Source organism: Canis lupus, chromosome 33 (assembly GCF_011100685.1).
Source record: "Canis lupus familiaris isolate Mischka breed German Shepherd chromosome 33, alternate assembly UU_Cfam_GSD_1.0, whole genome shotgun sequence".
NCBI classification, from domain to species: domain Eukaryota; kingdom Metazoa; phylum Chordata; class Mammalia; order Carnivora; family Canidae; genus Canis; species Canis lupus.
The window spans coordinates 8184756-8208366 of NC_049254.1; the positions used below are offsets into that span (position 1 = coordinate 8184756).

Here is a 23611-nt window from a genome sequence, read left to right on the forward strand (position 1 = left end):
AAAACCTGCATATCTTCAAAATGTTTATAACCCTACAAAATTTGTCTGGGGTCCACCCATATTTATCAGATCATATTTCTTTCCCTAGTTTGCCTCCAGTTAATGAGATCATCCCAGGGTAGGACCAAATATTGGAAGAAATTAATAGCATGCTTTTACTAGAAATAAAATTTTTAAAGTAGAAAGAATTGGATGATGTATTGTATTACTTTCAGATACACTAATCTAATTTTATTAGACTCATAATAAAAGCTCAGAGTTATTCAGTCAATAATTCTTCAGTCTAAGGTATATATTTAAAAAAACAGTATTTAAGATAATATTTGTAAAGTTTCTAAATTGTGGCAAATAGGAAAAAGACATCGCTATGCCCTACGGCAGCTCACTCAAAAAGCAGAATTACAACAAAAAGCAACGCAGGGATTTGCATCTGCTCTTTCTACCTTTAGGTTTTAACTGTGTATAGGTGCCTCTATAATAGTCGGGCAATTCTTCCTTTGTTAGCACCCTTACCTTCATAATTAAACTTCTATGTTCCACAGACTGACTAAAATTTGTGCCCATGTCAAATATAGTTGTAATTCCATCTTCACACAAATTCATCCAGTAACGATATTCCTCACGCCCAGGAAGCCGATCCCAAAATGTCCTGAAGGCTTCCCAGACAGCTTCCTGACACACTGGAAAACAGAGAAGTATTTTATGGAAAGTTAATGCACTTTGAGGTTCTCACAATGATCACGAATTTGTTTATTTAAATTCTCAAGACACTCTTGCCCATAGTGTCCTTTCTGGAGGAACATGGGAATGATTCTCAGTCAAAGCTCTTCTGTCAATCTATGTCCAGTTTAAACTTTTCAGATATAAAGAGAATTCATCCTCTCCACTCCTTTCCCTTACAGAGGGAACTGACTGACTTCCTAATAGGCAGGGTATTTTTCCCATCTCTTTAAAAAAAAAAAAATCCATGTCTATGCTATTTAAATGTGGAGCAGATGTTGAGAATACCTCAATAAGTGAAAGAATAAACAAACTGTGATACATTCATATGATGGAATATTATCCAGTGATAAAAATAAATGAGGTTTCAAGCTATGAAAAGACACAGTGAAGACTTAAATGTATATTGCTAAGTAAAAGAAGCCAATCCGAAAATCATATCATATGATTCCAATGATATGACATTCTGGAAAAGGCAAAACTATGAAAATTATAAAAAGATCAATGGTTCCCAGGGATTAGGGGAAGGAAGATATGAAGAGATGGAGCACAACGGCTTTTTTAGGGCAAGGAAGCTACTCTGTAGGACACTGTAATCGTAGATACATGTCATTATACATTTCTCAAAACCCATTGAATAAACAACACAATGACTGAACTCCATATAAATTATGAGCTTCAGTTAAGAACGATGTGTCAATATTGGCTCATCAAATGTAACAAATGCAATACACTAACACAAAATGCTAATGAGAGGGGAAAATGTGTGCATGGAAGAGTGACAGTACAGGTAATTCTGGACTTTCTGCTCAATTTTTCTGAACCTGAAACTTCTCTAAAAATTAAAATCTATTAACTAAAAAAGAGAGAGAGAGAGAGAGAGAAGAGTAGAGAATAACTGGTGGTTGCCAGAGGGGTGAGGAGTGGGGGGATGAACAAAATGGGTGAAGGGGAGTGAGTGATATAGGGTTCCAGTTATGGGATGAATAAGTCATGGGAATAAAAGGAACAACACACAGAACACAGTCAATGGTACTGTAATAGCTTTGCATGGTAACAAATGGTACCTACTTTTGTGGTGAGCATAGCATAATGTAGAAATTTGTCAAATCACTACATTATACACCTGTATTAATATAACATTGGATGTCATTTACACTCAAAAGAAATTTTTTCTAAAATAGGAGAACTAAACAAACAAACAAACAAACAAAAAAACCCTGATATTCAGGAGAAATGTACTGCTATATTAAAATAAAAACTAATTCAATCTATCTGCTAAGTTATTCAAAGGATCAAATCTGAAAGGATGCTAAACAGGCTATCTACGTATTTTATGTAGTGTATTGCTATCCTGCAACCATTTCATTGGCTAAATACCAGACACTGTGGACAACAGATTAAGATGGGAGGGAAGGGAAGAGGAACAAAGTGCTGAGAGAGAAAGACAGATGCAAATGCATAGAGATCAAGACCATTATTTTTCATCTCAAGAAAACTGAATGCTTATCCAGTAGTATATGGAGGTAGATTCTCTGAACTCATAGAGTCAGAAGATCTAAATTCTTGCCCTATCCTTACCATAGACTAGCTTCATAACTACAGGTAACTTACCTAGCCATTCAATGTTTCAACGGATCATCTCTCTTATTTAACTGGATGAATCATTACAGCCTTATCTACCTACCTGTGAGAGTATTTTATAAACTGCTTAGTGCTACATGAATACCAATGTTATCATCAATAGATTCTGGTTGTCTCACAGTTGTTTGATGGAAGAAGATAGTCTAAGCCAAAAAACAAGTCTTAAGCTTTAACAGAGAGGAAAATACATGAATATTTAAAGTTTCTCCACCAATTGACTTAAGGGTCAAAATGAACCTTTGGCTGCAAACTCAATTTTCTCTTCCAGTGAACTAACTGCATCTTTATAATTGCTCTTCAGAACTTGTGACACTACAGCAAAACAGAAGAATTCAGCCATGGTTGACTGAGGCAGAGCTAACCACCTGTAGACTGAGAATTCTTCCTTTCTTTTTGAAGCTTCCACATGAAAATTTAGTGCCCTCCAAAAGACAATGCAAAGGTGAAAGTCTGAAGTTGGTAAAAACAAACAAAAAATGAATGTCTACAAGGTCTAGTTATGAAAAAGGGGATTCAAAGAAGTTATAAAAGATACAAGACTGAATAACTATATATCTTAAAAAGAAAGAAAAAATAAATCTCAGTAACTTATTTATAATATACACAAAAATAATTTGAAATATTAAAGCTAATATTATGAAGGTCCTAAAAGAAAACACAGAAGAATATCTATATAACTTGAGGACAGGCAAAAATTTCATAAACAGGACACAGAAAACAACAACTATAAAAGTAAAAGACAGAAATTAGAATTTATCAAAAGTAACAACAATTCATCAGAGACACTATTAAAAAAATGGATAGACAAGCCATACGTCTGGCAGAAAATATTCAAAAAATATATCTGACACAGAACTGGTATTTAGGATATTTAAAGAATTTCTACAACTCCCTAATAAAAAGGCAAACAATCCAATTTTTAAAACATGTAAAAGACTGGACCAAACACTTTACAAAGGAAGAGCTACAAATAGATCACATGTATGTGAAAAAAGTGCTATTATTCATCTTCAGAGAAATGCAAATTAAAGCATCCACACATGAATCATTAACCTTGTTAAGATGGTAATATCTCCAAATTGATCTTACAGATCCAATGTAATCCAATCTGAACACTGGTTGACTTCCTTACAGAAATTGACAAGCTAATTCTAAAATTCATATGGAATTACAGCGAACCTAGAATAACCAAAAAGAACAAATCGATAAACTGGACTTTTATCAAAATCAAAAACTTTAATGCATGGAATACACCATCAAGAGAGTGAAAAGACAACTCACAAAATGAGAAAAAAAATGCCTTCAAGTAATTTAACTGATAAAAAACTTGTATCTAGAATATATAAAGAACTGTTACAACTCAATAATAATTTTTTGAAACCTGAAAAATAAGCAAGGATCCAGAGACATTTTTCAAAAGAAGACATTCAAATGACCAAAAAAGCAAATAAAAAGATGTTCAATGTTACTAATCATTAAAGAAATGCAAATCAAAACAGGGTATAACACTTCACATCTACTAGGATGGTTGTGTGTCTTTTTTTTTTTTTTTTAAAGGAAAATCATAGTGCTAGCAAAGACATAGAGAAATCAGAATCTCACACACCACTATTGGGAACGTAAGATGATACAGCTACTTTAGAAAGTAGTATCTGGTAGTTCCTTATATGGTTAAACATAGAGTTACCATATAACACAGAAATTCTACCCCTGGGAAAACACCCAAATAATTAACATCCCAAATGCCCAAAAACTGACAAATAGATAAACAAAATGTGGTTTATCCATACAAGAAAATATTATTATTTGGCCATAAAAAAATAAACTACTGATGCATGTTACAACATGAATGAATATTGAAGAGATTATGCAAAGTGAAAGAAGCCAGTCACAAAAGATCACATATTATATTATTTCATTTATTTGATATATCCTTAAATAGACAACTCTATAGAAATAAAAAGCAGATTCATGATTGCTTAGGCCTGGGGAGAGGCATAGGGGAAACAGAGGGATAAAAGGAGTGATGACTAAAGGGTGGGAGGTAATGAAATGTTCTTAAACTCACTGTGATAATGGTTTCATATCTCTGAGAATAAAATAGAAAACCACTGAATTCTAAACATCAAATGGAAAAATTGTATGGTATGTAAATTATATCTCAATAAAATGGTAAAAAATGTAATTCTGTCCAGAAAAGTAATACATCCTAAATTTATCCAATGGCTTTCCAGTTGGGAGGTATCTGACAATAACGTCTGATTAACTAATGTGGAATATAGAATTCAGCACACGTACATTTTAATAATGGAGGATATTTGGGGGTGGCGGGGGTAGTCTGGAGCCCTCATGCAGCTCGGAGAGGGGAAACCTAGATAGGACATTGCAGACAGTACAGAAGAGTGAAATCAGCACAGTCCCAGGGAAAGAGGTACTAAGAAGGGCAAAACTACACCAGAGACAATTGCCACCCGCTTCACTATGGCCTAGAAGTAGACAAGTTCTGAAGTCCCATCCTTGTCAAACAATTTTTATATAGCCTTTAGGGACTGTTGAAGATAACTTTCTATTTTTGAGAAGATAGGTGATCTACGAATGTCTCTCTTGTGGCAGAAAAAACCTGCCCTGTAAACTGCTGGAGGAAGGCAAAAGGTGATGACAATATTCTGAAGAAGGAAATGCCTGCATTTAAGCTGTCTTTAATCCTGTTACTAGGAGGCAGGCTGTGCATATTATTCAGTACACAGAAATCCAGTACAAAGTCTTTTTTTAGGGTAATATTTTCCTCTCAAAGTTGTGGTGCCCAAAGCATACAGATCAATTTGGTGCAATAAGGCAAGAAATAAAAGGCATATAAATTGGAAGATGAGAAGTAAAATTATCTCAATTTGCAAATAAAATAATCATCTAGGTAGAAAACCCTAAGAAATACACAAAAAAAGCTGCTAGAACTAATAAGTGAATTTAGCAAGTTATAGAATACAAGGTCAATATATAAAAAAACATTTTTATGCCTATATACTAGCAAGGAACAATCAGAAATTAAAATAACATTAACAATGGCATGAAAAAAAAAGTAGAAAAGATAAATCTGATAAAAAAAAAAAAAAAGATGTGTAAGACCTATACATCAAAAATCACAAAATGGCAGGACACCTGGGTGGCTCAGTGGTTGAGCATCTGCCTTCGGCTCAGGGCGTGATCCCGGGGTCCAAAGACAGAGTCCCACATCAGGCTCCCTACATGGAGCCTGCTTCTCTCTCTGCCTGTGTCTCTGCCTCTCTCTCTGTGTCTCTCATGAATATATAAAATCTTTAAAAAAATTACAAAACTCTGCCAAGAGAAATTGAAGAAGACCTAAATAGAGGGATATATCATGTTCATAGATCAGAAGACTCAATATTATTAAGATGATAATTCTTCCCAAATTAAGCAACAGATTCAACACAATTCAAATCAAAATTCCAGCATCCCTTTTTGTGTAAGTTGGCAAGATGATACTAAAATTTATATGAGATACAAAGGACCTAGCATAACCAAGCAAATCTGAAAAAAGAACAAAGCTGAAGAACTTTCCCTATTAAAAGACTTATTGTAACCAAGACAGTATAGTATTGGCATAAAAATACACAAATAGATCAGTGGAAGAAAATGAAGAGTGAAGAAATAGACCCACCATAAACAGAAGACTGATTTCCGACAAAGGTGCAAAAGAAAGAAAGGATAATCTTTATTTTTAACATTTATTTGGGATGCCTGAGTGGCTCAGCGATTGAGCATCTGTGTTCAGCTCAGGGCATGATCCCAGGGGCCTGGGATTGGGTCCTGCATCAGGCTCCCCCCAGGGAGCCTGCTTCTCCCTCATCCTCTCTCTGTATCTCTCTGTGTTTCTCTCGTGAATAAATAAATAAAATCTTTCTTTAAAAAAAGATTTTAAGGGCAGCCCAGAGGGGCTCAGCAGTTTAGCACCTGCCTTTGGCCTAGGGCATAATCCTGGAGACCCAGGATCCAGTCCCACATCAGGTTCCCTGCATGGAGCCTGCTTCTCCCTCTGCCTGTGTCTCTGTCTCTGTCTCTCTCTGTGTGTGTCTCTCATGAATAAATAAAACTTAAAAAAAAATTTTTTTTTTAAGTTTTTCTTGGGATCCCTGGGTGGCGCAGTGGTTTGGCACCTGCCTTTGGCCAAGGGCGCGATCCTGGCGACCCGGGATCAAATCCCACATCGGGCTCCCGGTCCATGGAGCCTGCTTCTCCCTCTGCCTGTGTCTCTGCCTCTCTCTCTCTCTCTCTCTCTCTGTGACTATCATAAAAAAAAAAAAAAAAAAAAAAGTTTTTCTTTATTTATTTAGTGACCACAAGAGCAGGGGGATGAGCAGAGGGAGAGGGGGAGAGAAAATGTCAACCAAATTCCATGCCCCATACAGAGCCAGAGTGGGGCTCAATCCCACCACCCTGGGATCATAACCAGCCAAAATCAAGAGTCAGACACCTAACCAATTGAGCCACCCAGGTGCCCCAAAGATAATCTTTTTAATAAGTGGTGCTAAAACAATTGGCTAAGCATATGCAAAAATTTAACTTTGATCCATATACAACATATACAAAAATTCACTCAAAATAGATCATAGACCTAAATGCAAAACCTAAAAATTACACAATTTCTACAGGAAAAGAATGAAGAAAATACTTGTCACTATGGGTTAGGCAAGATATAACACCAAAGGCAAGCATGGTCCAAAAAAAAAAAGGATAAGCTGGACTTCATCATAATTTAAAATTTTTGTTCCTCAAAAGACATTAAGAAAATAAGCCATACATGAGGTGAAAGTATATGTAAACATGTATCTGACCAAAAAACTTGTATTTAGAATACATTAAGAACTCTTACAGCTCTATAAGACAAACAATCCAATTATTTTTTTAATGAGCAAAATATTTGAATAAACTCTTAACCAAAAAGATACACAAATGGTGAATGAGCACATAAAAAAAGGTGTTCAAAATCATTAGCCATTAAGAAAATGCATATTAAAACCACAATAGGGATCCCTGGCTGGCGCAGCGGTTTCGCGCCTGCCTTTGGCCCAGGGCGCGATCCTGGAGACCCGGGATCGAATTCCACGTCGGGCTCCCGGTGCATGGAGCCTGCTTCTCCCTCTGCCTGTGTCTCTGCCTCTCTCTCTCTCTCTCTCTCTCTCTGTGTGTGACTATCATAAATAAATAAAAATTAAAAAAAACACAATAAGATACCACTTTGTATTCACTAGAATGGTTACAGTTTTAAAAGACTGACTATACCAAGCATTGCAAAAATGCTTGAAAAACTAGAATTTTAATATACTGCGCATGGTACAGCGACAGTGGAAAACACACTGAAGTTTAGCAACTTCACAAAAAGTCACATATATACCGATCATGAGGCCCAGCCATTCTACTCTTTTATTAACCAATAGAAAGCATATGTCCACACAAAAACTTAAACACAAATGTTCATAACAGCTTTCTTTATAATCACCAGTAACTGAAAACAACCCAAATATCCCGAAAGGTGATATACCCTAAAATAGAAGACTACTCAACAATAAAAGCTAACAAACCACTGATTCACAAAAAATCATAGATGAGTCTCAAAATAATTACACTAAGCAAAAGAAGCCAGATAAAAAAGTGTATGTATGTGATTACATTTATATATAAAAGTGTAGAAAATGCAAACAATCTATAGTGATTGATAAAAATCAGATTAGGGGTTGCCTTAGTACTAGGATAAAGAAAAGTGTTCTGAGGGAGGGAGAGATTACAAAGGTAAAAGAAAATATTTGGAGGTGACTGATAAATTCATTGACTGCATGATAATTTCAAGGGTAAATACATTTGTCAAAACTAATCATATAGTATAATTTAAGTATACAGCTTATAATCCATCAAAGTATACCTTCATAAAGCGATATTTTAAAAGTCCAACTACAAATGTAATTTTTTAAGTGGGAGGATACTACTAACTGTGTACAATTCCAAGAACCCTAAATATCTGTTTAATTTTACAAATCATTAGGTTCAAATGCAATTGGTTCCTGCTTAAATGAAGACATTTTTCAAATTTGTTACACCAACTATGAACTGAAGCCAAATCCCCTATAGGAAAAATTGGGCATACCATTATTTGAATTAGCTTGGTAGGAAGAACTAAGATCCTTGGTTGGACATTGAATGTAGCTCTCTCCCTCCAATTTTCAAACATTTGGTTCTAACGGCATTATCCAATTATTTCTACAAAATCTCTTCAAGGGGCACCTGGGTGGCTGAGTGGTTGAGTGTTTGCCTTCGGCTCAAGGCATGATCCCAGGATCAAGTCCCACATTGGGCCCCCCACAGGCAGTCTGTCTAGGTCTATGTCTCTGCTCCTCTTTCCATGTCTCTCATGAATAAATAAATAAGAGTATCTCTTCAAAACCTATGCTGAAATAATTTTTAATTTTCAAAAACATATTTATTCTTTATAAATGACAGCAACAGATCTATTGACAGCGCTACCACTTTGATGTGCTTGCGCCAACACTATTAGCTCTGTGAGGTACCTTTCCAATAATCCCATTCAAAGCATCGTATTTTAAAATCAATTATTCTAGGGATGCTTTTCTTTTTGTTGGTCTCTTTTTCCATAGTATCTCTTGAATTTGAATTTATAAATATAATAGCAAAGAAATTAAAAGACCCACATTTTTTTTTTGCTGATCTGTTCCTCTTTTTTATTTTATTTAATTAATGTATAGCATATTATTAGTTTCAGAGGTTGAGTACAGTGAATCATCAGCTGCATATAACACCCAGTGCTCATTACATCACCCAGTTACCCCATCCTCCCATACCTCCTCTCCAGCAACCCTCAGTTTATTTCCTATAGGTATTAGTCTCTTATGGTTTGTCTTCCTCTCTGATTTCATCTTTTATTTTTCCCCTCCTTTTCCCTATGATTCTGTTTTGTTTCTTTAATTCCACATATGAGTGAGATCATATGATAATTCTTTCTCTGATTGACTTATTTCACTTACAATAATTCCTTCCAGGGCCATCCACATCTTTGCAAATGTCATGATTTCATTTCTTTGTTGGCTGAGTAATATACCATTGTGTATATATATACATATACACCACCATCTTCTTTATCCATTCATCTGTCGATAGACATCAGGGCTCTTTCCACAGTCTGGCTATTATGAACATTGCTACTATAAACATTGGAGTGCAGATGCCCCTTTAGATCACTATATTGTATCCTCTGGGTAAATACCTAGAAGCGCAATTGCTGGGTCATGGGGTAGACCTATTTTTAACTTTTTGAGGAACCTCCATACTGTTTTCCAGAGTGACTGTACCAGCTTGCATTCCCACCAGCAGTGTAAGAGGGTTCCCCTTTCTCTGCATCCTGGCCAACATTCGTTTTTTTTTTTTTTTTTTTTACTTGATATAACCATATTTCTTAAATGGTTATTTCCTCTTCACTATTTAACCAGCACCTATGTAGATACTCTGATCTATTTATTTTTAACTTCCAGATAATAGAAATCATATTTTGTTAAGTTATAAACTGTCATTCTCATTTATCTTCAGTCCTTTATTCTTTTCCCACTCTCTTGAGAATTTGCCACTTCTGGTACACACCCCATACACAAAAGGAACAATCAATGGAATTCCATTAAAAAAATAAAAACGCTTATTGCTTAATAATGTTTGATAGTCCCAAAATACAAGCAAGAGATTTAAATACCCTCTTTTAAAAAGATACTAATACAGGGCTACTTTAATAAGCAAAACAAATATATAAATATATATAATATCTGGTGTTTATTTTCTTAAAAACACTTGCTTAGAGAGTATTATGCTAAGGGAAATAAATCAATCAGACAAGGACAAATATGACTTCACTCATGTGAAGAAGAAACAAAACAAATGAGGATAGGTTAAAAAAGAGAGGCCAACCAAGCAGCAGACTCTTAATAGAACAAACTGAGGGTTGCTAGAGGGGAAATGCTGGGGGATGAGTTAAATAGTGATGGGGATTAAGGAGGGCATTTGCTCTGATGAGCATCAGGTGCTGTATATAAGTGCTGAATCTCTTAAATTGTACTTGAAAGTAATATTGTACTGTATGTTGACTAACTGGAATTTAAATAAACACTTAAAAAAAGTTTGCTTTGAAAAAACAAAAACACTTTCTTTGGTGAGGGAAGGGGAGATGAAGGACAAGTTGAAGGAAAGTAAAAAAGGAGAAGATAAAAGTAGCAGCTTAGATCAAATATCCATATAGTCCAGGGCACGGCAAATAAGTGCCCAATAAACATTTGTGGAATAACTACATAAATGAGCAAGCCTGGTTTCACTACCTTCTAATCATCTACCTTCACTTTAGTTTACTAGTAATACATCCATCTTATGGCTTTTTATTGTCTCTTCAGCAGCAAAAAGTGAAATTTGAGAATCCTTGGAATCCATTATGGTCAATTAAGCAATTTTGGTTAGTAAACTTAAAACAGAAAATGAATTCACACAATAAAAAGGGATTTGATCAAGGATAATACTGTTTATTTTTTTTTATTTTTTTTTAATTTTTATTTATTTATGATAGTCACACAGAGAGAGAGAGAGAGAGAGGCAGAGACATAGGCAGAGGGAGAAGCAGGCTCCATGCACCGGGAGCCCGACGTGGGATTCGATCCCAGGTCTCCAGGATCGCGCCCTGGGCCAAAGGCAGGCGCCAAACCGCTGCGCCACCCAGGGACCCCGATAATACTGTTTAATTAACAATAAAATCTTGGGGGCACTTGGGTGGCACAATGGGTTAAGCCTCAGGTCGTGATCTCAGGGTCACGAGATAGAGCCCTGCATCAACTCACGTGGAGTCAGCTTTGGACTTTCTCTCCCTCTCCCTCTGCTCATCCTTCCCCCATTCCTACACTGACCCCCATGAACACACGCACTCTCTCTCTTGCTTGCTCTCTAAAATAAATAAAAGCCTTAAAAAAATAAAATCATTAGTTCTGTTGCTTTAGGATCCATTGTGAGAAGTGCCATCATTTTAGACATAATAAGGTTTATGTGTACCAACCAGAGAGTAACTAGCATGAATCTGCAGGATGTCTGAACTATAAAATATAGAAAGGTATTAAGTAGAACATATGGTATGACGAGCACTGGGTGTTATACACAACTGATAAATTGTTAAATAATACATCTGAGAATACCGATGTCCTGTATGTTGGTTAATTGGGTTTAAATTAAAAAAAAGAAAGAAAAATTTTTTAAATGTATTGTATTTTCATGTATCTAAAGTAACTTATTACCTAAGTAACTATACCATGGAAAATATATTTTGTGGGTATATTTAGATAAACTACTTTTTTTTTTTAATTTATGATAGTCACACCCACAGAGAGAGAGAAAGAGAGAGGCAGAGACATAGGCAGAGGGAGAAGCAGGCTCCATGCACCGGGAGCCCGACGTGGGATTCGATCCCGGGTCTCCAGGATCGTGCCCTGGGCCAAAGGCAGGCGCCAAACCGCTGCGCCACCCAGGGATCCCCTAGATAAACTACTTAATGAAGAAGTAAACATAATTAAATTTTCCAATAACATAAACTGATATTTTTGACATGCTTGAAAGATTTAAACCATTTCCACTCTTAAACTTTCCTCTGAAGCTATATAAATACTATACTTTTAGCAACGTCTTTTTCCATAGGTAATATAAAGATCATATTTGTCTCAGTGTCTAAATTATCACAAACTTTGAATTTTAACAAGATACAACAAACATATTAATGTTTAAATTTCATCACAAAGCCACAAGATTTAGATGCTTACTAACCTCGTACTTTGAAATATTTTACATGGTTTGCCACAGCCTCTGTAACACTTTCACCTGGACAGGTTTTCACACCATTAGGAAATAAAATAGACCGCCTTCTTCTAAGTAGCCACTGTTTCTCAGTTTCTCTGTGGTCCAGAGGTAGTTTCTTTTCAGTAGAAAGAGAAGTGTCCGTGGATTCTGAGTCAGTCAAAAGAAAAGAAACTGCACTGTTGGGTTCTTGGATATCTTCTAAAGACATGTAGGTTTGTGCTACAAAGTGAAAGCATAAACAAGTCTTCTGATAATGAAGATACAGTAGTAAAGGTAACAAAGAAAAATGGATTTTTGAGCCCCATTTCAGTTTTGAAGCCATTGCTCAGATTATAGACATGCATGCCTAAGGAGAGGAGGAATGAGCAATCTTTTCTCCATATAACACCTTCTTCTTTATTTCAAGATTCTTAGTTATTGAAAAAACTATACATCCAATTGCAACACAAAAAAATAAGAGGTAAGTTAAGTTTGAAGTAGAACTTACTAAAGAAGAAAACTAAAATTATTAGGAGAGATTTTAAAAGTTTAAATGAATACCAAAGACTAACAGAGTAGCATTTGATTCAACTTCTTATAAGTCATATCAAATAATATTATTCTTTTTTTTAAATAATGTTATTCTTAAAGGGAATGTACTATAAGTATACAGACAAATAAAAACAATATAGATTTTTAAATACCTGTTAATGATGTAAGGTTTCCTTCTATCACGACAAATATCAAAATACCCAGAGAAATCTTCCCAAAATGAGGAAACATAATCATTTGGGCCACAATCAAAGGAATGAGGAGAAGCCAAAATCCTTAACTTGAACAACCCAAAAGGCTTGAAACTTCCAGTAACAAATTATTATAGGAAAGGTCTAACATTTAAGAGTTTATGTTTGAGAACAGACAAGCATTCCCAAACCATTATAAATTAGCTTAAATAAAAATGGTGTCCTTTCAAAATACCTCTCACTTCTTTCCTGAAATCCAGCACAGCTATGAAAGCGGAAGAGATAAGCTAATTAGAACAGATGGGGAGAGACAATTTCTTTATTCTAATCTAGCCAGCTAAGCTCTTTATGAACGGGTTCTTTGCCTTTAACTGGCAGCCTGCTTAAAAACGTTTCACATATAATTCACTGAGTTTTACAATTTTTCTGAATCTATTAGTTGAAACTGGGTTCTTCTAGGGCCTGTGATTTGTTTTTGTTTCTGTTTTTAATTTATTTATTTTGAGAGAGCACGAGTTGGGGGGGAGCAGCAGAGGGAGAGAGAGTCTCAAGCCGACTCCACAATGAGCTCAGAGCCCAACCTGGGGCTCCATCTCAGGACCCTGAGATCACAATCTGGCCAAGACCAAGAGTCAGACACTTGACTGACTATGCCACTGATAAGCCCCAGGGCCTATGATTTAAAGCATAAGATCTGTAAGCCCAGACCGAATATACCCATCTACTTCAGAAATACAGAGCTAGGTATAAAACCAGTTCTAGCTAGTTTTCCTGGAGCTATTTCTTTTTGGCATAATTATTGTCTTGTAAATTTCTCTCCTTGATAAGAAATTTGAAAATCTTTGGTTTATAACCACTTAATGTCTTCTTCCTTATACATAAAATGCGATAGGAATAGTAAGGATAACTCATGATAGAGCTTTTGTGAGGACTAAATTAGTTAATACACAGAAAATGCTTAGACTAGTGCCTGGCACATACTAAGAGTACAATAAAAATGACACCCACATGATAACTTTGGAATCTTGCTTCATTAGCTATTAAACATGAGGCCTGGTATGTTTATGTACATGAAGAACTCTTAACCAAGAAAGGATATTTTACCACAATGGGACCAATAAAATTCTTTGTATTAGGACAGTTGTTTTTATCAAGTAAACCTAGTAGAATAGAATTAAAGTAGTCCAAGTCTCTGGGGAAGCTAGGATTTACTATTGAATAGCACTGAATTTATCTTTTTTTTTTTTTTTAAAGATTTTATTTATTTATTCATGAGAGACAGAGAGAGAGAGAGGCAGGGACACAGGCAGAGGGAGAAGCAGGCTCCACGCAGGGAACCAGATGTGTGTGGGACTTGATCCTGGGACTCCAGGATCACGCCCTGAGCCAAAGGCAGGAACTCAACTGCTGAGCCACCCAGGCGTCCCTGTATTTATATCTTATGTCATGTACCTCTAGTAAGTTCTCTGGGGAAAAAAAAAAAAAGTTTTGTAAAGATCTAAAACATATTTCTCTTGAAAATCCTAAAATAAAATAGTCCTGACTGATTTCTTTAGCCCCCAAAAGGGATACACTAAGTTATAAGAGAAGAGACCAGCTGGGTGGGTGTAGACCATACCAGCATAAGGAAGCCTCATACCCACAGAAGCTTTTAATGGCCTCTAGGCAAAGTTTCCAAATTTCCACAAAGACAAGCTCAATTATAAGAGACTCTACAGAAGGAAGTAAAGTTTGTTTTCCAATAAAGTTTTATATATTTCTCGTCTGTATGTCTACTCACAGTCCTCCCAGACCAGACATAGTTCAACAATTAGAGGTCATTTACACAATAAAAAAAAAAAAATACTGAATACAGATGACATTTCACATTTATTTTAGTTCAGTACATTTCCAAAGAAACACTACTGAAAGAAAGAAAACCCAAAATAATTTGCTAGGAAGAAAAGGCTTAAGCTTAGTGCTAAGCCAAAAGCAATTACAGCATAAATGAATAATTTTATATGATTAAAAAGCAGGTGACACTGGAAAGATGATGACAGCACATAGATTGCAACCAGATTAGAAGGGGTTCTGTATGAGCCCTATTTTCCCTGTAAACATAAAAAGGAAACACGCTGATTATTAGAGGCATTAAACTTTTCTAAGTCCTAGTTAAATGATTGGATGGGAGTCAAAAAAAAAAAAAAAAAGCGATCACCTTTTTTAACCCCCAAGTTGTAAATTAAAAACAGTATTATTTTCTCTAGGAAGACTTTCCCTGTACAGTAACAACCCTCTCACTACTACTCTATCACCTCTCACTAACACACACACAGCTAGGATGAACTCCCTCCTGAGCTACCAAGAAACTCTAAGATAGTTTTTACCAGGAATATTAAAGCTATTCATATGCCCATTTCTCCCACTAGACTATAAATGACTCAGGAATAAAAGCTGCCATTCATTTTTTATACCTAGTAAATTGCCTACCTCTAGTAGATGCTCCAAAAATGTTTCCTGAGCAGACAAATTAACTATGTGTCTGTTAAAGTAGAAAGAAAAATTAACCTAAGTATCAGTTATAAGATAGGCACTGGGTATCATAAATTTGAAAATTTGTTTCCAAGAATGGCTCATGTTTCTTAAGAAAAGAAAGTTACACTGTAATTTAATGAATTGGAAACAGGTTTAATATAAAATGTTGATATTCAACGCATTATTTCCACATGAATTTAGGAAAATGAATTTTAAACAATCTTCAAAACATGATAAAGGACAGTGGTACCTTTGAAAAACATACAAACAAAAAAGTTAAGAAGTCACAAGAAGATGTATTACATACTTGCTTTCCCAAAATTAGATATACAAATAATAGTCATTTTAAAAAATACCCTCCCATACACACACAAATTGGGAATGAAGACATGTAATTATAACCATCTTTATAAGAAATCCCCAAAAGACAAATATCTTTAACAATATAAAGACGGTGACAAGATTAACAAAAACTCAAAAACAATGAGGCTTAACTGACAACTTCAAACTTCAAATTCACATGATTTTGAAATAAAATGTTCCAACTTTTAGCTTTATCTTAAATTGCCCTTGATTCACTGCTTTTATACAGTTAACAATTTAAATCCAAGAGATGCATAAAACAGAAGATTAAAATAATACTCTTAAAAAGCATGTTTCTTATCTGAGAAAATACAATATAATTGTCCCCTCAAAATTTTCCTGATAACATTAAAGGGTTGGGAAGTGTTTCATCATATAATACCACCATCATCACATGAATTCAAAACTGTTACCTGAACATTTAATAAAACTTATGCCATAGGGATCTTAGGTCTCTAAAACCTACAATTTCAAATATAAAAGCAATTCGAGCAGTCTGGCTTTGCAGATGAATACCAGGTAAACAGAGCTATAAAATTACATATTTAGTCCTAACAATAAATAAGATTTTGAGGGTATCTTTTAATTAAAGTTAAGAGGACACCAATTTTATCTTCTATACTTACAGAAACTGTGTACATACATTCTAAGATATCAGAATAGGACAGAAGACAATATTGATAAAGCTATACCTCAAAGAAACTAAGTTGAGCTACATATGTAATTTTTAAAAACCTGTTTTGGACAGCTAGGATTTTTTCATTCCAAATTCCATTCTAATGAATGAACTAAATTCTTAGATCCCCACATATGACATCAAAAGAAAAAGAAAACATGTAACAATTACAGTAGAGTAACGGTTTCATTTAGCAATTGAGAAAAATAAGCTGCGCTTTGAAAGAGTCCATTTTTATCATCTTCCTAACATCATGTCTTCTTTTACACTATACAAAAGGGATGCCGTAAATGGCATTTTCTGAAGCCTTAATACTAAATTCTTCTTTTAAAAAATACACAGTATTCATACTGCATGCTTGAGCTGCAAAGAATAGAATTACAATATAATGTGACTTGTCAACAAATTTGACAAGCACTGGGGCTGGCACCAGGGAGGACCTAACTCCCCTCAACTCCCAGTTTTATGTAAGTACAGATCACATAGTTTTATCATCTACAAAAACATTCCCACATTTACATATGCTATTGCATAATCAGAAGCATAATCAGAAAAATATCCAATATTTTTGAAATTTTAATTTCTAATAAGTTTATCTATATCACCCCCCATTTTCCACTGCATCTATGAGATCTCAACAATCTAATAATATATCGTATATATTTTAAATACTGTTCAATGACTTATAAAACTACCACAAGTTATTTTCTTTTCTGTGAGCTGACTAACACAAATGCTGGTAAGCGGCTTTCCAGTAATCTTATAGAACATCTGTGTCATGTTTGTACAGATTAACTAGCTACTGCTGCCCTTCTGTTGCTGTAAATGAAGTTTTAAAATGAGCTCTCGAATATCTTCCCGTTTGGTCTTTATTACATGACGAGGAAACCATTTCTCCAAATGAATTGGAAGTTCAAAATTAACAATAGGATCCTAATGAGAGAAAAAAAAGAATGCAATCACTTTAGCAGTACAATTCAAACTTGTTTTAATTTCATTTTACAAGAAATAAGAAACTGCTAGCTTTTTAAAATTACAGCTTTACTGAGATGTAATACTACATAGTTTACCCAAAACTATGTATTACTGTTCCTCCCCAATTATATCAAAAGTTCTAACCATATACTATAACCCATACATGCTGAAAGTATCTCAAGTACTAGTCAAAAATACCCTATACTCCTATACCCATCTTCAGAATACCACACCGAAAAAAATGGGGCTAGTTGCCAGGACAACCAACAATGCAGTAATAGGGTTGGAACTTGCAGTCCTAACCCTTGACCCTCAGAGAGGGGAGAAGGGCTTCACAAATTATGTTGGTAATGACTAAAGTAATGAGCTGACAGTTTAAAAAGCAAAGAGCGATTTCTTGCTTTTAAAATTTCTGCCTAAATACTGCTACTTATAGATAGCATCACTGATGAGCTAGAAAATAACACTTGTTACTCTATTAATCTAGCTTATGGTTTTCTGAGCTTCTTGAATATACGGGTCTGTTAGTTTTGAAATTTTTTTCTTCAAATTTTTGTCTGCCTTTCTCTCTCTCCTATCCTAATCCTTCTAGAACTCTTAATTACATATAAATTACAGTTTTTGACTTTATCACACTTGTCTTTTATATTCTGTTCTTTACGTTTTTTTTCTCTTTGAAATACAGTAGGATTCCTTCTATTGCCCTTTTTTTTTTAAGTTTAATCTTGTCTTCTGCTGCATCCAAGTCTGCTATTAAATCCAACCAGTAAGTTCTTTTTTTCCCTTCTACGTTTTTATTTACATTCCAGTTAGTTAAAATACAATGTAATATTAGTTTCAGGCGTAGAATTGAGTGATTCATCACATATATACAACACCCAGTGCTCATCACAAGTTCCAGTAAATTCTTAATTTCATATATTGATAATCATTTTCAGCTCTAGAATGTCCACTTGGTTTTTTTAGTAGATTTCATCTTTATCCATTTTGTTCATCTTTGACTATTTTCTCTGACATATTATTCAAACTATTTTAAAGTTCTTATCTGTGAAATAACTCTAATATTTGGATTATATGTGGCTTTATTTATTTTTTCTCTCTTGAGTGTAATATTTTCTTGCTGCTTTGCTTGCCCAGTAATTTGTGATTATATACTGGTAATTGCGAATAAAAATTTATTTACATACCTTAAAGAAGCTCTCCACATACTGCAGTAAATATACTCCACAATCACTGCTATTATCTTGTTTAGGAACCTTAGGGCATAGGTCCACCATGTTTGTTTTGCTGAATTCCCGATGAGTTTTTCGTTTAACTTCCCACTCTACCTCTAAATACCTTGAATCATCAAAAAGTACAGTGACTCTAGTAGAAATTCCTGATTATTCAACACAAAGAAGGAAAAACATTTGCTGCCTGAGGTGTTGCCTCAAGACAAATTTCCAAATTTAACAGTACAAATTATAGTATGTGAGGCTTCAAGGGTTGCTACTTAAAAGAAAGTCATTTGAGTTTCAAACTTAAAGCTAGACTTTTTTCAATAACTCAATTTTCATAACTCATACACATAAACTCATTTATATGTTATGAAGTAAACTAACAGATTATTTTAAAACTTTAGTTGCTATTTCCAGATCCTACAGTTAATTACAAAATTACACACATACACACATAATAAAAATGTGAAAAAGTCCTCATTTTTTCTAAAATATTTTGATGGGATCCCTGGGTGGCGCAGCGGTTTGGCGCCTGCCTTTGGCCCAGGGCGTGATCCTGGAGACCCGGGATTGAATCCCACATCGGGCTCCCGGTGCATGGAGCCTGCTTCTCCCTCTGCCTGTGTCTCTGTCTCTGTCTGTCTCTCTGTGACTATCATAAATAAATAAAAATTAAAAAAAAATAAATTAAAAAAAAATAAAATATTTTGATAACCACTAATAACTGCAATGCTCCTTTATAAAAATATGCTTATTGTTAGATTATGAATACAAATTCTGAATTTGCTTTTAATATATACAAGTTGATATTTGAGAAATATTAATACTTGAATATTAACATACAATAGGAGATATTTATTATTGATTAGATTTGTAGACATCTAAATACATAGTAAATTATAATTCCAGATACATAGTGTTTTCAGTAATTCTTAAAGTAGCTTCAAAATTACTCAGATTTTTTAGATAACAGACTGAGAGTAAAATTGTCATTACTTACTCTCGTAAATTCTGAACTGTGTTTTGTATAGAAGCAGCTTTCAAGGAATCTAGTATGAGAATGCATGGCCTGTGAAAAGCAAAAGAAGAAATCGAGGTGTACGTATCTGTATATGAAGTAAATTTAAATATCTAAAAAAAAACATTATTACAGCATGTACCTACCTTTTACACATTTTCTTTGGTACTGATGTATTCGTCTCAGTACTCTGAAATAACAGGAATTTTTATGACTTTGCAATTAAAACCAGTTTGAATAAATTAATATGTTACTCTTTAAAATGTCTGACTCTAAAATTAAAATTTCAAATTAGAGTTCTTTTCATCATCTAAAGTGAACCAACATCATTTTTTTCAGAAATTCATTGATTTATTTTCTTATACTGGTGAAACAGTGTCTTACACACTTATATGTGGACTCAAGAAGTTATGGAACTATAACAAAGCATTATAAAACCCTAGAACTTCAATTACTTCTGTTCAGACTTACCATCTTAAGCAAAGATAAACAATTTAACCTACACTTACATACATTTTCTAACTCAATATATGATGTTGGTGGAGACAAATTTGAGAAACAACAGATCAATCTTAAGCAGATTTCTTTAATGAAAAACTTCTCAGTACCTTTATTACTCTAATATAACAATGAATCTTTAAGAAAGGAATAGGACACAGGCTTTATCCAACTTAACTGACCTTACAATCCTTTTAACATAATCCGCATCTTAGAACAACTGTTCCAAGAAACCTAATTTGGGCAGCCTGTGCCTTTTTTTTTTTAAAGATTTTATTTATTTGAAAGAGACAGAGCACAGGGAGGGGGGTGAGGGGCAGAGGGAATGAGAGAAGCAGGCCCTCTGTTGAGCAGGAGTCTGAGGTGAGGCTTGATCCCAGGACCCTTAGATTGTGATGGAGCTGAAGGCAGACATTTAACCAACTCAGCCACCCAGGCACCCTTAGGAAGCCCGTTTCTATAAGCAAGAAGAAACTTCCCTACCATGTCATTGTTAGAGCAGAAAAGGAACTTCCTTCTTTCTGCCTACCCTGTACTAGTAACGGTAAAGACATAAGCCTATGCCAGTATAGCAAGGCTGCTGCTCTCTGTACATACAAAACAAAACAAAACAAAAAACAAAACAAAAAGAACCAAAAATCACTAGGTGACTACCTTAATCAATTATGACACCAAATGTAGACGATGCATACCAGTTTGGAGGTCCATATAAGAAAAATTAACAAAACACAAAAATGTGGAGATTAAATCACCAAAGGGTCAACAAAGAAATCAAAGAAGAAAAAAAAATACATGGAGACAAATGAAAACAAAAACACAACAGTCCAAAATCTCTGAGATGCTACAAAAGCAGTTCTAAGATTAGGATTGGTTTATAGTGATATAGGCCTACCTTAACAAACAAGAAAAATCTCAAACAATCTAACCTTATACCTAAAGATATTAGAAAAGAAAGATCCAACAAAGCCCAAAGCTAGAAGGAAGGAAATAATAAAGATCAGGGTGGAAATAAATGAAATAAAAACTAAAAAAAAAAAAAGAAAAGAAAAGAAAAGAAAAGATTAATGAAACCAAGAACTGGGTCTTTGAAAATATAAACAAAATGATAAACCTTTACCTAGACTCATCAAGAAAAAAAGAGGACTCAAATAAAATCAGAAATGAAAGACGAGAAATGACAACATTCCAGAAATACAAAGGATTATAAAAACTACTATGAAAATTTACATACCAAATTGGACAACCTAGAAAAAAATGAATATAGTCCTAGAAACATACAATCTTCCAAAACAGAATCAGAAAGAAATAGAAAATCTGAATGATTTACTAGTAATTACTAGTAAATGAAACTGAATCAATAAGCAAAGAACAAACAAAAAGTCAATGACCAGATAGATTCATAGATGATTCTACAAATATTTAAAGAGTTAGGAAGCACCCGGGTGGCTCAGTCAGTTAAACGCCTGACTCTTGGGTTTCAATTCAAGTCATGATCTCAGGATCATGAGATCGAACCCCATGTCAGGCTCTGCAGTCAGTGTGGAGTCTGCTTGTCCCTCCCCCTCTGCTCCTCCCTCTGCTTGTTCTCTCTCTGTCTCTGTCTCTCTCTCAAATAAATATATAATCTTGAAAAAAAAATAAAGAAAAATTAGTATCTATTCTCCTCAAACTATTCCAAAAAATAGAAGAGAAGCTTCTCCAAATTTATTCCACAAGGCCAGCATGACTCTGATACTGAAACCAGACAAAGACACCACAATAAAAGAAAACTACAAGCCAATATCCCTGATAAACATAGATGTAAAAATCATCAATAAAATATTAACAAACTGAATTTGACAATACATTAAAAGAATCATTCACCTCAGTGAAGTGGGGTTTATTCTAGGTATGCAAGGATGGTTCAGTATCCAGCAATCAACCAATATGACACATCACATTAACAAATTAAAGGAGAAAAAACACATGATCATCTTAATAGATGCAGAAAAAGCACTGGACAAAATTCAACATCTGCTCATGATAAACACTCTCAACAAAGTGGGTTTAAGGGAACCACAGCTAAACAATATCATTAAGTATGTATAACAATCCATAGCTAACATCATACTTGTATGGAGAAAAGCTAAAAGCTTCTCCTCTAAGATCAGGAACAAAGTTGTCCACTTTTACCACTTTTATTCAACATATTACTGGAAGTTTAGCAATCAGACAAGAAGAGAAATAAAAGGCAAACAAATTGGTAAGGGAGAAATAAAACTTGTCACTCTACACAGATGACATACTATATATAGAAAACCCTAAAGACTGCACCAAAAAACTATTAGAATTGATAAATGAAATCAGTAAAGTTGCAAGATATAAAATGAATATATAGAAATCTGCTGCATTTCCCTACACTAATAACAAAAAGCAAAAGCAGAAATTAAGAAAACAATCCCATTTACAATTACACCAAAAAAAAAAAAAAAAGAATGAAAGAAAGAAACCAACCTAGGAATAAACTTAACCTAGGAGGTGAAAGATCTGTATTCTGAAAACTGTAAAATACTGATGAAAAAAATTGAAGACAAATAAATAAATGGAAAGATATACCATGCTCATGGATTTAGAGAATTAACATTGTTAAAATGCCCATGCCACACAAAGTCATCTACAAATTCAATGCAATCTCTATCAAAATACCGATAGCATTTTTCACAGAACTAGTAAAAATAATTCTAAAATTTATATGGAACCACAAAAGACCCCAAATAACTAAAGCAATCTTGAGAAAGAAGAATGAAGCTGGAGAGATCTCAATCTCAGATTTCAAGCTACTACAATGCTACAATAATCAAAATAGTATGATACTGCCAGAAAAAAGAGACACATAGATCAATGGAACAAGATAGAGAGTCCAGGAAAAAACCCATACCTACTCGGTCAATTAATCTACAACAAATGAGGCAAAAATATACGATGGGGAAAAGACAGTCTCTTCAATGAAATGATGTCAGGAAAATGAGACAGCTACATACCAAGAAATGAATTGGACCACTTTCTTACACTATACATAAAATTAAACTCAAAATTAAAGACCTAAAAAAAATGATTAAAGACCTAAGTTTAAGACCTGAAACCATAAAACTACCTAAAGAAAACACAGGCCGTAATCTCTTGGACATCAGCCTTAACAACATTTTCTAGATTTGTTTCCTCAGGCAAGGAAATCAAAACAAAAATAAACAATTGGGATTTCATGAAAATAAAAAGCTTCTGCACAGCAAAAGAAACCATCAACAAAATGAAGAGGCAATCTAGTGAATGGGAGAAGATATTTGCCAATGCTATATCAGATAGAGATTAATATCCAAAATAAATAAAG

At 34.4% G+C, this 23611-nt stretch overlaps 2 protein-coding genes across 2 annotated transcripts in view; both read right to left on the reverse strand.

The window, feature by feature from the left end:
* IMPG2 (interphotoreceptor matrix proteoglycan 2) overlaps positions 1-13741 on the reverse strand; it is an 81921-nt gene extending 68180 nt beyond the window's left edge. Inside the window, exons 1-3 of the mRNA XM_038582671.1 lie at positions 12945-13741; positions 12229-12480; positions 514-680 (exon numbers count right to left, since the gene is read on the reverse strand). Coding sequence (XP_038438599.1) covers positions 514-680; positions 12229-12480; positions 12945-13029 — 504 coding nt within the window. The 5' untranslated portion in view covers positions 13030-13741. The remainder of the gene's footprint in view (positions 1-513; positions 681-12228; positions 12481-12944) is intronic.
* Positions 13742-15629: 1888 nt separating this feature from the next.
* Positions 15630-23611, reverse strand: part of SENP7 (SUMO specific peptidase 7) — a 140595-nt gene continuing 132613 nt past the window's right edge. Inside the window, 4 exon segments of the mRNA NM_001313826.1 lie at positions 15630-17469; positions 18699-18849; positions 19729-19797; positions 19893-19936. Coding sequence (NP_001300755.1) covers positions 17332-17469; positions 18699-18849; positions 19729-19797; positions 19893-19936 — 402 coding nt within the window. The 3' untranslated portion in view covers positions 15630-17331.